At 36.1% G+C, this 17,079-nt stretch overlaps 1 protein-coding gene across 6 annotated transcripts in view; it reads left to right on the top strand.

Annotated features, from left to right (window-relative positions):
• Positions 1-17,079, top strand: part of LOC127663120 (fibroblast growth factor 13-like) — a 136,077-nt gene that overhangs the window by 89,399 nt on the left and 29,599 nt on the right. For 5 of the 6 annotated variants that reach the window (XM_052154579.1, XM_052154582.1, XM_052154577.1 and 2 more), the window contains one exon: positions 4,344-4,454. In XM_052154579.1, the coding sequence (XP_052010539.1) occupies positions 4,344-4,454 (111 nt within the window). Of the gene's footprint in view, positions 1-1,797; positions 2,435-4,343; positions 4,455-17,079 lie in introns of those variants that run through there. The other variant, XM_052154581.1, reaches the window with a different exon arrangement.

Below are 17,079 nucleotides of genomic sequence, written 5' to 3'. Positions count from 1 at the left end.
TGACGTTATTGATATTTATCGATTATAACACCCTTGTCTATTTCTGTTTGATCTTCTGTCTGGGTGCTTAGCATTGCTTTAACGGGTGCCGATGGTGCTGTCCGTGGTGCTGAACTTCAGATAAAGTCGCGCATAGTCCTAACGCTTTATTACCGTTTTCTTTCTTTATTAATTAGCTCAATTTATTTATTTGTGTTGTTACATATTATTTAGTGTGTAGTATGCATTGTTTAAAAAAACACACACACACATTTTTCTTTAAATTCATAATGGTGCCCATTAATATACCTGAATAATTTATTTGAATAACAAAACCTAAGACGCTTCACTATGTGGAATAAATGAGAGGAATATTTGATGGACCTCAGAGAATGTCGCTGGAATTTCTGTTACTGAGTTTATAAGAGTAAGTGGCATTTCATTACATTTAATTTTTGGAATAAACTTGTGTTATTGAGATAATATTGAATGCCACATTTAGCTAACCTCAATTAGGCCTATGTGAAATCAGCTAATCTTGTTTTATGTAACATTCGTAAGCAGATTTGATGCAAGTCTTCGATCTACATACATGTCGAAGGTTGTTATTACTTGTGAATCATGTGATGATTGTACGGTAGATGGCGCTATTGATGTTCATATAACTGGAGGCTACTCCATGAAACTCTTGGTAACGTGCCCATAGAAGTTGCTAAGGACTGTTCTGCAGTCAGTGATATAACAGAGAGTTGAAGTTTGAATTTGTACTGTCTGTACACAGACAGATAATTGTTTTTCGCAGAGATGGATTGAAACTCACTGATTTATGAAATTGCATTAGGGCGAAATATACTGTAGGTCTTTTCAAAATATTCAAAATATTATCTTTCAGTCAAACCGCTGATCAAAACAAATGATTAAACTGCCGTTACGTAATTTCACTTGTAATTATGCTAGGATTTAAAATTTCCATCGCACCTCCAGACAGAGCGTTGCACAAAAAAAAAAAAAAAAACTCCAGTGCATAGGAATGCTTGTTATTGTGAGTGGGCCAGAATACAGTTGTGTTTTGCCACGCATTCAGTAAACTCACTACCATGGCAACCGACATCCCTCCAGTCAGGACAGCGACTGCGTTGTTCCCACGAGCTCATGTATGTTGTAGAAAATAAATGTAAAATGTGCGGGAATTTATATAAGTCATAAGTTTGTCCCCAGATTTCTGTTCAGGAGCTTCAATTATCGGAGCAGCAGCACATTTGCCACATGTATGCGTGATTCGATGTCTCCCCTTGATTCTTCAGCGCAAGAATAAGATCCGTTTATCTCCCTGCAAGATATTGATTAGTCTCGCTCTTTAGCCACCACACGGTTCACACTGACTGAATGTATACATGATGCTTGGAAATATCAGGACTAATCTAGTTCCGTTTTCTTCACTACAGTAGGCCTATTGAAATTATATGGCCACTCCACTTAATTAATAGGCGTAGTCGAAGCTTGTTTTTTTCCCCCCACATGAGCCGAACCGTCCGCCCACCGCCCAGAAACTGCCAGCTCTTTGAGAGGATGCGTTTAAGAGCGTAACGTGTCTCTTATGAGTTGGATACCGCAAAATAAATAATAAAAAAATAATAATAAATAAAAAAATTATAATAACTGTGGAATTGCTTGACATTGACTGCTACAGGAGAAATAATAGTAGGCTGCTATTACATTAAGACCTGCGAGTAAGTTGCCAGTTGTTTTGAATCTACCTTACAAAGATGAACTGAAATCATACACTCGCGCGCGCGCACGCTGAATCGCGCTCCTGCGCTCACTAACAGGTGTTTCACGCACATGGTCGCGTGCTGTGTGCTGTGACTACTTCGTAGGATGCTTCAAGACGTCTATTGGATCTTCGAGGGGACATATTCTTCGTTATTAACCGAAATAGCCAGATAGAAGACAGATTGAAGACAGATGCTGTAAGACGGCAGCTGACTTGGACGTCGATCCATTCAAAGACTCTCATTCTGAAGAAAAATGCAACGAGATGCGTGTTCCATTACCTGCGTAACTGTGTTTTGTCTCATAAATATATATTAATTGTAACTCTGCGCGTGGATCTGTCATTCTGACTAACGAACAATGGCGGTGACTTGTGTATGAAGACTTGGATGTGAACTGTCAAGTCGTAGGTTTCCTAAATTTTGTTCTGGGGAGGTGGGGAAAAGAATTCTGTCCTGTGAAAGTTTTGGGTGTCATATCGTCAAACTGGCCATGGCTGCGGCGATCGCTAGCTCCCTTATTCGGCAGAAGAGGCAGGCGAGGGAGCGTGAGAAATCAAACGCCTGCCGCTGCGTGAGCAGTCCCAATAAAACCAAGGGACCATGCGAGAAACCCAGTCGACTGAGTGTTTTCTCCCGAGTCAAGCTTTTCAGCTCCAAGAAGCGTAGGAGACGACGACCAGGTCTGATGTTACCTGTGTTTTTAGGGTCCCATCTCAATATGGTCATTGTGACTGTACACCACTCCCATCATCATTGCCACTACCATCCTCATCACCTCCTTCTTCACACTTTTTGAGTCTCTACAATGCAAATATGTTTATTTTTTATTCTTAACATTTTCCATTTTTTTCCTTCTTCGAAATAATACTTGCCATTCCCATCATGTCAGACTGTAATAGCCTACTACTACCTTGTTAAATGGCTTTAAAATTAATTCAGCATGTTTCTTCACTTCATTGTGACATGTCTCCTTCAACCTTACAGTGTTTTTTTTGGCGGGGCTTTCCAGCTTGGCAAAATACTATTTGTGAGACAAAAAAAAAAAACTGTCAAGTGTATGTAACTTTTGTAATTAGTCTGCACACGTGGTTTTGCAGTAGAGATGGTACTGGGACATGCAGTCCTTTTTCTGCTCTAGCCCTCTAGTGTGTTTAATCCCAGTGGTTACAGAGGGACAATAGAAAGCAAACTAAGCAGGTTATTGCTTGACATAAGTTCTTGGACAGCAGCTAACTAGCAAGTTGGTCATGTCCCTGGTGATTCAGTCTCACACAGTGAGGTCATGTAAAATATTCAGCAAATATTGCATTGCAACAAAACTGAAGTTATTAATTTTTCTGAAATCTGAATGAGTTTGAAAACGTTTATTACAAATCCTTCTGAGAAAGTGACCAGATCAATGGATGATATATAAGAGGTGCTGTAAGAAGTCATTGGAAATATTTTTAGCATGTTCTTTCAAACACTAGGTCATTTTCAATTGTAAAGTACACCCTAAGTGACATTAATACCAAAAGATTGTCAGATTTAAACCTACAGAGGTTTAAGGAGAGTGGCTCATCAACTAAGCTTCTTTGGATCTTTTTTCACTCTTACAGTGAAATTACAGTTTTATATTTGTGTCTCTCATTGTCAACACTAAACAGATTCTGAAGATTAAGCTCGACAGAGTGGTTGTGCAGATTAGACTAATTAAACAGTACTTTCTTTTTTTCTCACAGACAAACACATACAGCACAACTGTGTTCAGGATATGCATAGCATAACCCCAGTCACCTCACCCCCTCCCCAGACAGGATCTTACATAACCGTTATGTGACACTTTAGCTTAAGTGTGGAACTTTGTGTCTTGATTTCAGAGTTTGTGGCAGTGATTCTGTCTTTGTTAGTCTCATGTTTAAATATCTTGCTCACAAACACACAAATAACTTTTCAAGCAACGAATGCACCTATTCCATATCATGCTTTCCATGGGGTTTTACCAGCAGACGTATTTGTCGTGTTTGTGTTTTATTGAAAATCAATAAAAATTCACATGCTTAAAAAAACTAGTACCAAACAGTAGCCTATTGAATTAAAGAACTATGAGAAATGCACTACATAGTTTTGGGTACCTGATTTGAATAATAATGAAAGTTAATCAGTGTAATAGCATGATCCACCAATCCACTAAGCCTTATTAACTACAGATCTGATAATGCAATCTGGTATTATGTACAGGAGAGCTGTTTTAGGTGTCCTGAATGCCTCTTAATTCCAGTAATGAAAATAAAGTCCATGTAAGGTGATATAGCTCCTAAGCAAATCTACATGTTTTGCATGAATACTTATTATGAGCAGCAGACTGCAGTTGCCTTACAAATTGCTGCTCTCATACATTTTCGTTGTGGTGGCTCTGGTGACTCCTCCCAAATGTAGAGCATTTTTTCCCCCTGTTCTTCTGATTCTGTGATGTGATCTCTTGTTTGTAATTCAGGCTCAAATTTGTTGACCATGGAAAGCTTTGCTAAGCCTGGAGCTTTACAGCTTGTTTAACCCTCTCTGTTTTTTTGCTCATTCTCTCTCCACCTTCTCTTTCCCTCTATGCAGAGCCTCAGCTAAAGGGGATCGTTACAAAGCTGTACAGTCGACAGGGCTTTCATTTGCAGCTCCAAGCAGATGGAACCATCGATGGCACTAAAGAGGAGGACAGTGGTTTCAGTAAGTCAGCTCGAGTCTTGCTCTGGGTTTATGTATTTTTTTCTATGGCAATGGGCTCTGAAGTTTTTACCTATCCAGGTACATCTTGGGGTTCTTGATAGAGCAACTATCCTTTGATATGTCTACTCATATTTCAATGACAGCTGTTGTCATTGTTTCTTATGCAGTTACTGTATACTCCTTCAAACTATGGCCTCTTTTCCACCTCTTTTTGAACAGTACAGAACTTAACCATTCTCAACCCTGCTGGTGGAATGGCTTTATTGCATGCGACTCACAATTGTCAATTTGCCTATGCAAAGGTAACTTTTAGTTGTTTCTAGCTCGCTGTGTTCACTAATATTTGGGGAAATGTAATAAAATTTAAAGGCATTGTTCACCCAAAAATGAAAATTCTCTCATTATTTACTCACCCTCATGATATCCCAGGTGTGTATGACTTACTCTCTTCACCAGAACACATTTGAAAAAAAAAGAAATTAGAAAAATATCTTAGCTCATTTGGTCTTTAAAATGCAAGTGAATGGAGATTTCTCTTTTGAAGCTCCACAAATCACAGACAGTCAGCATAAACATCATCGATACGACTGCAGCGGTTAAATTAATGTCTTCTAAAGTGATAAGATTACTTTTGGTGTGAAAAAAGATAAACATTTAAGTACTTTTTAACTATAATCCAACGCTTTGGGAAAGCTTTACGAGAGGCTGGAGTCCAAGCGGTCTCTCGTGTGACATATTCGCGTTGCCATGATACAGAGGTAATCTCACGTTCTCCTCTCTGTTGAGAAATCCAGGATAAGCACACAAATGCACCATTATGAGTAAAGAATGATAAATACAGATTTAAACCAAAACCAACCAAGCAACTTTACAGCGTTCCTCCTTCTGACTTTTAAACAGCGCTGTTCTTCTGGCTGTGACGCACGTGCCTCAGTTCTTGCTGGGCATGATTTAAGGCAGTTTTTATAACTATAAATATTTTAATAAGCAATTTTTATATTAATGTAAAATTATAATATCAAGGCTAAACAATGTAATTATAAATATTGATTGTGTCTTGCCACTTGTCTCCACATTTGATGAGTTCAGCATTTTCATTAATACAGACTGCATGCTACTTTGTATTTTTATTGGCAAACTGGTATAGTATAAATAACATCACATCAAATTGAAATGGGAGGGCTACAAATTAACTTTCAAAATCCACAAAACACTCTGCCATCAACCCGCCCTAGAAATTGTATTTTCTGTTTATCTAAAGTTGATGTTTCAGACACATGTTGCAGAAGTGAAAATAAAAAAAAAAAAACAGTTTAAACAAAAGCTTTACTTGTTTCTGTTGTCTGTTTTCACCTGGTACACTAACTTGTTCACTCACAGCTTTCCATGAGGCTGTTTTCCTATTTATGTCCCTATAAATGGTTATCCCTATAATTCAGCAACAGTGAGTATATTCGTCTCCATGTTGTTTTAAAAGTTAAATGTCATTTGATTGGTTGTGAATAAATTCAGCTCTGATTGGTCAAAGACAAGTGGCAGCCGTGGAGAGATAAAATATTTTTATCTTGCACTGTGTGCGCTGTGTCCCATGTAAAACCGCCGTTAGAGTTAAAAAAAAAAAAGTACTAAAATATTTATTTTTATCATGTCGCTTTAGAAGACATTAGTTTAAAATCAGGTGTCGTATGGATGGCGTTTCTGCAGACTGTCTGTGATTTTTGGAGCATTAAAAGAGAAATCTACATTCACTTGCAATTTAAAGACCTATTGACCCAAGATATTTTTATATTTTTCTTCGAATGTGTTCTGGTGAAGAAAGAAAGTGATATACATGGGATATCATTAGGGTTATCATCCTCCTTAGCACACCCGTTTCAGTGTTTACCTCTCATGCCACCACCAAAAGACGAATTTTTTACGCAAATTCTCAAAATTTCACAGAACCACAGTGGAAAAAGAAACCATAACCTCGCCAAATTTCCCGGATCGACACGCAATGGTACAGTTTCGCGAACTGTTCTGTCTGATGTTATACCAACACTTATAGGGGTAGTTGAAACTTGAACGAGTTCTTGAACTTTGTTTTTTTTTTAACATTATCAATATTTTAGGTTAAAATTAAGGTAAAGTGTATATTTTAGGTGCTGTAACTGGTCATTGTTTCTTTTAAAGGCAGAGTTCACTTATTTTATTCATCTTTATAAAGACAGTATATCTGTTTGACTTTCTTTTTGCTGTGGAAAACAAACGGAGATATTAGGCAAAATGCCAACCTCATTCACTCTTCACTTCCATTGCATCTTTTTCCATATGATTAAAGTGAGTGGTGATTGAAGCCAAGCACGCACTAATAATCTTTTGGTTAAAAAATGCTTCTTCAGTTTCCTAATGTCATTGTTTTTTTTAAGTATACATACTAGAGAGTGTTTTTTTTTCAGTGGAAGAAAACATAGTTTCAGTTTTGATGAGAGCCATATATGTAGCAAAATCAATGTGTTTTCACCTGAAAATGTATTGGTGTGGAATTGACCCGAGACATTCTTAATAACATCTCTTTTTGTGTTCTATTTAAGACAGAAAGTCATATGGGGTTGGAATAACAAGAGAGTCAGGGCTCCAGGGTAAAACATTTTTAACTGCAGAGCCATTGGCTCCTAAACTGAAACATTTAGACGTCAAATGGCTTTTTGAGTTGCCAAATTGCTCAATTTAGATAGTTGCTCAGAAGCAGGATCTAATTTTGACTCTATCTACGCTCACATGTGCTATCACAAACAGGTAAGGGAAACAAAATATGCACTCTAACAATTATGTGCAGTGTGTTACATTATAAACACTACAAAGTGAACATTTACATATAACAAAATGAGTAGTAATTTATCAACAGTAGAACATTAGTGATCACTGACAGAAAAAAAGGGGACCAATTCATTCTATGATTCCCTGAGAAAGTGACTCTGATTCGAACAGCTTACCTGAGCTCCTGAGTTCAAACCTGTTTCTTGAATCTTTTCGGCTGATTCATTAAAAAGACCTGGTTTAAAATAGTAATTTGTCCCCAAATCAGCCATCATGGCTCACACTGTGTTTGTTGTTGTGTGGAGTGAGCTCATGTCAACAAAAAGGGTGAAAAGCAGCAGAAGACACACTTGTGCACTCTAAAGATGTAATAGGGCGCAACAGTGCCCTCCCCACATATTCAGCGTCTGGGTTTTTCATAAAATCCTCCTTAAAAGCGTTATAATCCATGAATCAAACCAACCAGCTTCGAGGTGAATCAAAACTTCACAAACTTTGTTTTGAGGCACAAAAGTATTGGAAAATCTGACAAAAAGACAAAGGTACAAGGCTGTGTACTTTCACGAGAGTACAAACTACAATCCCATAAAGCATTGTGAATAATGTAATTTAATAAAAGATTATGGGAATGTATAAAACTATTGATTTTAGGTTGTTGATTATAGGATAGGTACTATATATTTTAAGTTTATTCCACAATATTCCTATATGTATAGTTAGATAAGTCATTTAATGGGAGACCGACTCGATTATGTCACTCAGTGCATGATGGGAGTGGGCTGTCGCTCCGAGGCAAATTTCTAGGGCTTTGATGGCTGTGGTTCTCTGATTGATGAAGCGTTCTCTGCTGTACCACGGGTAATGTCGATGTTACCAGGAATTCCTCTGTCAAACATGCAATGAAAAAATTAAGTTGAAAAAATGCAGACAAATGGCTTCAACAGAAACATATACCATCGATAAACAACCTTGGAGCTCAAGGTAGGTCTGTCTTGAAATGTTCATTAGCTATCATTGAAAATCAATTAGTTTATGGAAAAATGTAATGGGATTTGTTTCTTTCGGAACCAGACTTTTGTGTTCTATTCAATAACTCACAAGGTGATGGCTGATAAAACTGTATATGAATGCACACAAGTGTTTCCAAATGTCATCAATGGCGACTGGATTTTATGTTATTATTGCAATATTTATTTTTGACGCAATTGCAACTATTTTGGTAGCAGCCTGGAGTTTGAATAAACTATGGCAGAATTTTTTGGGTTTTTAAAATAATCTTTTTGCCTTCACTAGTTCATTTGATATGATGCTGCAATCTGACTAGGCCTGGGTGATAGGATGATATAACCGGATATCGATATCTTACAAAGATGCCGATTGTGACACTCATTTGACAGATGATGATTGACAATATTGGGAAATGGCAAAACCATCGATCTGGGACAGTGGCGCCAGCAACTGTACAGCCGTACGCACTGTGCATACCATGAAGTGTGTCCCCTATTTTTGTTGGCTGTTTAAAAGAACTACAATGCCCAATTTGCGAATGAATAATTATTTTGTGTCGGTTCTTTTCAGTGAATTGGCCAAACAGGCTTGCAAATCTATTGATTTCTAATTGATTCGTGATTCAGTCAAATTCGTTCAGAGGGCTCTCTCACTGAATCATTTGGAGTGGTTTCTCACACAGTAAAACAGTATTGGGATATTTATGAACACAGAACAAACAGCGCTGAATAAAGTGGAACATTTCCTACAGTCAACTGAAACAAAAGGCTGTCTTTTTGAGAGGTAACTTCAGCTAGTGCCGTATGTGTTTTTGCATACACGCGCTGTTTTTCAGCCATTTCTTGTAAACATCTTATATAATGTTGTGCAATAAAATTTTGTCACTTCACATGTGGTTTGAGAGGTGTTTCTAACATTTGTTTTATTTAGATCTCAAATATGACAGATATGCTGCTCTCTTAACTGAGAAAGGCCAGCCCATGTAACCATGGAAACCTTTTTTGACCTCTACTGAACCAAAACCAACCAAGAACCTCTACTGAAAACACTACTGGCTAAAAAGAATGAATTTTTATTGTATTCATATATTATGTAATAAGAATAACAAGTAGGTTAAGTCCCAATTTCTGGTTTTCCATTAAGTATAACACACACTTGTAGAATTTAAATGTGTGCATAAATTCTCAAATATATCAACTCTAATTGTATTTGTTTGTATATGGCCATATACCAAATTTAAATATCAGACTATGTAATAATGGTAACAGGTCTAAATATTGAATCCTCATTTGTGTTTTTAGGACATTTCTGGTACTTTAGTATTTTTACATTTCAGTTGATATTTTTATTATATTTTATTTATAAAGATTGTTTTTTTTTTTATATAAATTCAATTTCAAGTCTTAAAATAACTAATAAAAAATAATATTTGACAGCATGGCACACAATTAAATGGCAGTAGAACAGTTAGAAGTAGTTAAAAGTAAAAATTTAACTAATTGTACAACTAAATATGAAACTGTTAATAATATTAGTAATACACCTTAATACCATAATACTGTAATACCATGGTATTTTTTGTGACGGTTATCATACCATGAAAATCTCATACTGTTACACCCCTAGTGTATACATAGTATACATATTATTATTACTATTAAAATACACATTGGCCACAAATTCAGATTGTGTGGATGCCATGTAACACTAAAATCTAAAATATACTTGATTATTGTGGACCAGCAGTATCTGGAAATTATGTTAAACAATTTTGAAGCAATTCAGGTAAATATAAGATGTAAAATATCTTGTAAGCGCTTCCTGTATTAAATACATGAAAATAATTAATCATGACTATTCTTATGATTTTAAAATATATTTTACTGTCACACTACATGTATTTATCATGATACAAACAACTGCAACACAATGAACTGTAAGCTGTTAAGAGAAAATGTAACATCGTTTGATTTCTGTGCGTACCCTCAGATGAAATTCTGAAGGTGCCCATGATCTGGGAAGTCGACAAATATATTAAACAGTGGCCAGGGTGTGAAACTAGCACCCGCCACCCACCAAATGTGATGAGGCTGAATCCAGTTTGCAAGCTCCTCGTCCAAATGTATTTCATGCACAAGATCTACCCGCAACAGGCAGGTGACCTATAAGACATCTCGGAGTGAGACATGACAAGAAATGCTGTTAGTCACAAAGAAACGTGCTTGAAGAAACAAAATATATTATAGTTTTAAGAACGGACAAATGAAAAGCCGTCAATGCTTGTGTCTGATTTTCTGTTTGTTCAGAAGCGTGCAGCACAAGCCTTTCTTGTGGAAAACACATGTAGGCTTGCAGAGTGAGCCTATCTCGTGGAACAAATGCATGTACTGTAAAGAGTTTTCACTCTTTTTTTCTCTGTTTCATTCATCTAAATATTGTTTGCAAGAGCAATGTCATCTATGAGAATTCTGCAAATGATCTCCGATCATCTCAGGAGGTGCTGTGAGTTTAATTCGCTTTATATCCATGGACCAGGTCACGGTTAACATGCATTGTGAACGCAACTCTGCAGGTTCATTCATATATATCTTTGTATTAAAGAAAAAAGACGAAAGTGATTAACTCATAAAATAATACAAGACACATTCACATTGAACCTAAACAAAAAATGTATATTCTTTTTTTAGGCAGCATTAACTGTATTACCAAAACACAATACAAACACAAATTCGATAAGAACACACATTTGGCAGCATTATTTTGGAAACACAAGGGAATTTATTAGGCTTTATTATTATAATTATTATTATCTTTACATTTATAATTGTCTTTAATTCTTAATCTGTAGGCTATTAGTAATTTTACACCTGTTGTCGCTGACTGATACTTGCATGATGGCAAATAGAGCCGTTGGAGATGGTAAATATTTGGATTTGAAGAGTTGGTTAAATAAGTTTTTAAGTTTTTTTGATCATTTCGTTATTTAAATAGCTTTTTAAATTTAGTTTAAAGTGCAATTTGAATTTAGAAATGTGTTTTGTTTATGTTTTTAGTGTTTCAATAAATTAATTTAATCTTTAAAGCAAAAATATTCACAGACCTTCGGCAGGGGGGTTCACTAAATAATCATATATCGCAATATTTTTTGAGGAGATTTTCGATAAAATCGTATCGCCCATTCATAGATGTGACGCATGATGTTTTATACGTACAGATATTTCATGTAGTCTCTCAGTTAATATAGGTCCTATTTATTACACTGTGTATAGTAATTATATAAGGAAAGAAAAATAGATTTAAAATATTTTTAAATGGACCATAGCATGTCTACCGCAGGACATTTAAACTTTACAAAAGTACTAAATATCAACTACCCATTGACAGCTTCAGACTTGTTTTTCACTTTTTTATATTCCATTTAATTTCTCGTGTTGGTCAAGTTGAAAACTCAGGTGGCTCAGTTCTTGAATAAACTGAAATGGGAAATTTTGGAGGAGCACTCACATAAAAACAAAACACCATTAAGACAATTCTTCAGAGAGCACAGTCAATGGACCTGGAAAGCCCAAGTACAAGAAAAACATTTTTAGCCAAATGTCCATAGTGCCAGAAAAAAACGTTCTCCTGAAGATGATTTTGTGACATTTGCTTTTAAAGTCATCTTTCTGGGCACCTGCAAGTGTGAATTATTTAGTCTGTAGGCAAGTGCGGTGTCACCCAGTCAGTGTCTGAGCTATACATTGTCTGTGTGTAAGTATAGAGCCGGCAAACTGGTTGGCAGGGCTCTAATTTAATATGTGCAATATCTCACTGATGTTAAGTGACTATGGCATTCTGGGGCCTGTAAATTAGCTTGACTCTATTCAATTAGTCATTGGGCGAAGATGACGTTCATATCAGGCAAATTAACACAAACCATGAGCTCAATATGTGGTGATCCAAGACATTTGGAATCACTGGGATCACTCAAGTCTCCAAATCCTCTCATGGAATAAAATATAAAACACACACTTCCAGATTATCAAAATCTTGTATATCTACTTAAAGCTGAATTAAGCAATATCACATACAATATCACACGGGCAGAAGTGCTATTGTGCTGAATGTTATCTTAACTGTGATCTGTCCATTTTAGACACAATATGAACAGTTATTTAGTAACATTTTCAACTGCTTATGAAAAAAAGTTTAAAAAAATTAAGCCTAAGCAGGATAAACCATTGCATGTTGCAGAGCAATGCACAGACTGACAGTCTCTCTGGAATACCACAAAAACAGACAAGCGGAGTGATACAAACTGTGAAGCGTTTGAGTGCTGTTATGCTAATTATTAGAATTATGCTTTACCAAACAAATTAGACATCCTGAACTAACTGTTGTACAATAGTGATTATTTCAAGTATACTTTAGTATTTTTTTTATCTCACTCTAGATTTGAATCTGTAACACTGGTGTGGTTGGCCACACCTCTTCTCTTTGTTTTCTCACTTATTTTCTTGTTTCTCTGTCTAGCTGTAATCTTTGATTGTGGGGTAGAATGAGTTATATTGGGGGGAGATTACATAATAGCTGACCTGCTTTTCCCACCATACTCCCTTATTTTGTGGAGAGAATGGAATGCTGTTGCTGGAGAGAAGTAGGAAAACGGGAGCTTCTATCTCTCACACTACAAAAATAGAATTGTTAGGAGCTCTGTGCCCTTGTCTCCATAGCAACGACAGAGCAGTCCTCTTGGCTCTCCTCCTGATATGTTTGTGTGTGTGTGTTTGATTGGAATGAGGGTCTGCTTAAATGCAGTCTTTACTCTCAAGTCTAGATGTACTGTATGTGTCATCAGCATGAAAGCTTTTGGACAGCTGCTCACTGCTCTTCTTATCATGTGCTGAGCAGTGTAAAGTTTGATCATTTTGTTTTCTTAAAGATCCCATGAAATCAAAATGAGAGTTTTGTGGCTTTTGGTCCAAGTGTTATCTCTAAGTCCAGTCTATAGACCATTTCAAGGATGTAAACAATAACAAATGAATTAGAGCGCTACTGGCTTCCTGTATCTTTACCGGATCCTCTAATTAAGGCTATTAGTTAACATATTTTCTCAAAGGACATTAAACGTTTACCTGAAGTGACTTATCCAGACGTGTTGTTGATACCGAGTGTCTACGCAAATGAGGGTTAATTAAATTGTATCAGTTTAGATGCTCACAATTGCTTCCACAGCTGAAAAATCAGGAATATTAGATTGCTCCTTTTATAATCAGTGAAGCCGTTGAATAAAGCTGTCTGCGTGACCTGCAGACAATGTGTAAGGATTTAGTTTTTTGTGTTCCTAATTTGTAAGTTATTTGGAATAAAAGCGTCTGCTAAATGACTACATGTAATAGTAAATTACCTCACAATTTCATTGATTATAGTGGGAGCTATCTATAAACACTTTTGTAGCTCTATAAAACTTAATTTTGTTGACCTACCAGAGATAAGATGTGTGCTACAGTTGTTAGCTACTTGTATCTAGCCGTCTCGTTTCACTGCAGCGGTTCATGCGTCCATTTGCGTTTGCTTTTTTGGAGATCAATTTGGAGATTAATTTTCATTATTCATAATTTTTCATCAATAAAAAAAAGAGTCTTACTCTCAAAGACTGTAAATTCTTTGGTCTTTCAATTTGTATTTGTTTTTCTAACTATGAAAGAATGACAATGAAAATTAGATGGTCCCATCCCAATTTGAAAGTGATTGAATGAAATTAATTTCATTAGATAAAATCTGGATAGGGGGTGAAGAGCAGACATTAAAAAGATAAAGACCTAATTGAAATTCAGCCTTTCCATGTCTCGAGTCCAACTGTGATGAGCTCTTGGAGAAACAAGACAAAAGCTGATTCTGGGCAGTAAATGTCAGGTATGGCTGCTCTATTGGATTATGTCTCTTTGTGCAGAGTTTTAGAGCTTAAATCCATTTCTAATCAATGAGTCTTGGCAGGAGGCCTTTCACATCATCAACATTAGGATTTTATCTCTGCTAACTTGTCTGCCATCTATAGAGTGGAGAGGTCTGATGCGTTTTTCATTCGGTCACAATCTCTTTTTCTATAGAGTCTAAGATTCGTGTCTAAATATATAAAATTGAGTTTCTAGCATATGAATAAAAAGCAAAAATATATATTTAAAACAAAAAGCAGTACAAGTTTAGCCAGATTTACATAGGTTCATCCTGACAAAGACAAACCACTAAAAGTAAAACATCCATATATATATATATATATATATATAAATTCTGTCATAATTTTCTTGCCCTCATGTTGTTCCAAACCCATATGACTTTCTTATTTCTATGGAACACAAAATGAATTTTTTTTAAAGAATGTATTGATCGCTGTCTTCTATTTAGTTAAATTGAAGGGGATTTAAGCTTTTAAACATAGCCCTTAAATGGGCAATGGGCTATTTTCCAACATAGTAGGGTCCAAATAATACATTTTCATGTTTTGTTGTTCAAGCAGTTGTTTTATTTTCAGTTTAAGAAATTGTATAACTTGTGAAAATAGCATGTAAAATATAGGATCTGTATAAAGTCACATGACAGTATTTGCAGGGATAGCCTTTTCAAAAATGTGTCCCCTAGGACACAAAAACCTTTTTATGATTAAAATAAAAAGAAACAAATGCATCATAAAAGTATCACTCTTGAGAGACCATGAAAGAAGTAGTAATGTCCGGGAATGTTCAGACCGGTTTTAAGAACAGGATCAACCAATTCATTAAAAAGATCAGACTCCGAAGAACAATGTTTTACTCATGAACTCATGAACACACCAAGGAGAGCTAGGGTGGATTTTCAGTGAAAACAAATATTTATTTTTTGTATGATCTATGGAATATAGTGTGGAGTATAGCACACAAGTCGAATGGACCACTTATAAGTTACGTTTATGGTGCTTCTATGTCTATTTTTAAGCTTGACTGCTCCAATCCCTATAAATTATAATTGTCCAGACATTGTTCAAAATGTCTTCTTTTGTTCCACTGATGATAATAAGAAAACAAAATGGGTTTGGAACAAGATGAGGGTGACTAAATGATGGCAGACGTTACATTTTTCATTTCCATATTGCTTTAAATAAAATTACATGGAAATACACTTTTAAAGCATTCTGGTGGATTCTGCATTGGGTGTGCTCTCATGGATGGTTGATATATGACCCTTTTTCCAAAGACGGTTATCGTGCCCTCTTGATCGTCCCAGATCTCTCTGATTCTGTGCTCAGGTGCTCTATTAGGTGTGCGTAATTGAGTCTCTTCACAGCCTCCATCGGCCAAGCTCTGTTAATCCCTCTGAAATGAGGTTCGCCATAACTGTCTGTCTATATGTACCTATCATGTGTGTATACCACAAACAGTATTTCTGATACAGATCCGAGTATATATTCCTAAAGCACAAAATATTGCACTTTGATAATCACATTGCCATATGAAGGCAGCATACCTTTGGAAATATGGACCAGTCCATTGATCTAAACATAAGACCAATGATCACATCTTAGATTGTGAGTTAACACTCAAACACACCCCCACCAACATAGACACACTTCTTGAAAACATTTTGAATAAGTGTGGTTTGTTTTAGTTTATTTGTTTTTAAAAGGAGGCAGTTTATATATATATATATATATATATATATATATATATATATATATATATATATATATATCAAGTGTGGTTACATAACAAAATCGCTCACACATTTTTCCTTTCTTGTTTGTGCTTCTGCTTTTTTCTCCAAAGCGTATGTTCCTTACACACTCTCAGAGTCAGGGGTGGCTGGCTGGCTGCTTCAATCTTCCCACTGGCAGAAAGAGACAGTGTGGTTGGGAGAGATGCTATATGGCTCACGTAGTGACAGGGGGACAAAGGTGTGAGGAGAGTTGGCACAGCCAGTGTTACCAAGCAGACAGAGCCTCGCACCGCTCACAAACACTGCTCAACACAGAGAGAGAGAACATGTGAAAGAGACAGAGGGACAGTGTGAAACAGTGAGAAAGAATGGGGAAATGAGGAACAACATATTAAAGATGCAGTGGTTCAAAGAGAATGAAACACACAAGCAGCAGTCACTGTTTAGATTGAGCTGAAATGCTTCCCAATGTAGATTTACTTTTACATTTAGTCATTTTGCAGATGCTTTTATCCAAATCGACTTACAAATGAGACAAGTCAAGGAATGAATAAGGTTAATGTTCAGTAGATTTAGCTATAATTCATTTGGCAATAGATCTGTGCCTGGGTTAAAAATAAAGTAAAAGGTTGTGTTGAAATCATTTTAATGAAGAAATATAGTTAATGTCTAAAAGACAACTTGCAATTTTATCAGATTCGTTTGTGCAATTTTCTCTAAAGCAGTGGTTCCCAAACTTTTTACAGTGGTGAACCCTTTCAAATATTCCACATCCTTTTGTGTACCCCCTCTCTAACGCATGGATTCAAATTCACACAAGGTTATTTGAAAATATGTCAGTTTAACACAATTATCTTATATAAACATGTTATATTTTTACATGTTTTTTACAAGTTATATTAATCATATACAGTACATACTGAATAAATGGCTAACCGAATGAGATGGGAAATGTAGATATGATATAATTGCATAACTTGAAAACTCCCCCCTCATCGCGTCACGTTATGCAAGAATAGTGTTCGGTTCTGTGCATGGAATTGTGCATCATTGCAGGTACGGCATTGCCAGCCGAATTCGAGCATTGAGGGTAAGTATCTATGCAATTGCATGTCAGCTCAAGGTGCTTTTTTATGTCACATTTGACATT

The sequence above is a fragment of the Xyrauchen texanus genome, chromosome 23, assembly GCF_025860055.1.
Source record: "Xyrauchen texanus isolate HMW12.3.18 chromosome 23, RBS_HiC_50CHRs, whole genome shotgun sequence".
Lineage (NCBI taxonomy): Eukaryota > Metazoa > Chordata > Actinopteri > Cypriniformes > Catostomidae > Xyrauchen > Xyrauchen texanus.
This window is presented reverse-complemented; position numbering and strand designations above follow the sequence as displayed.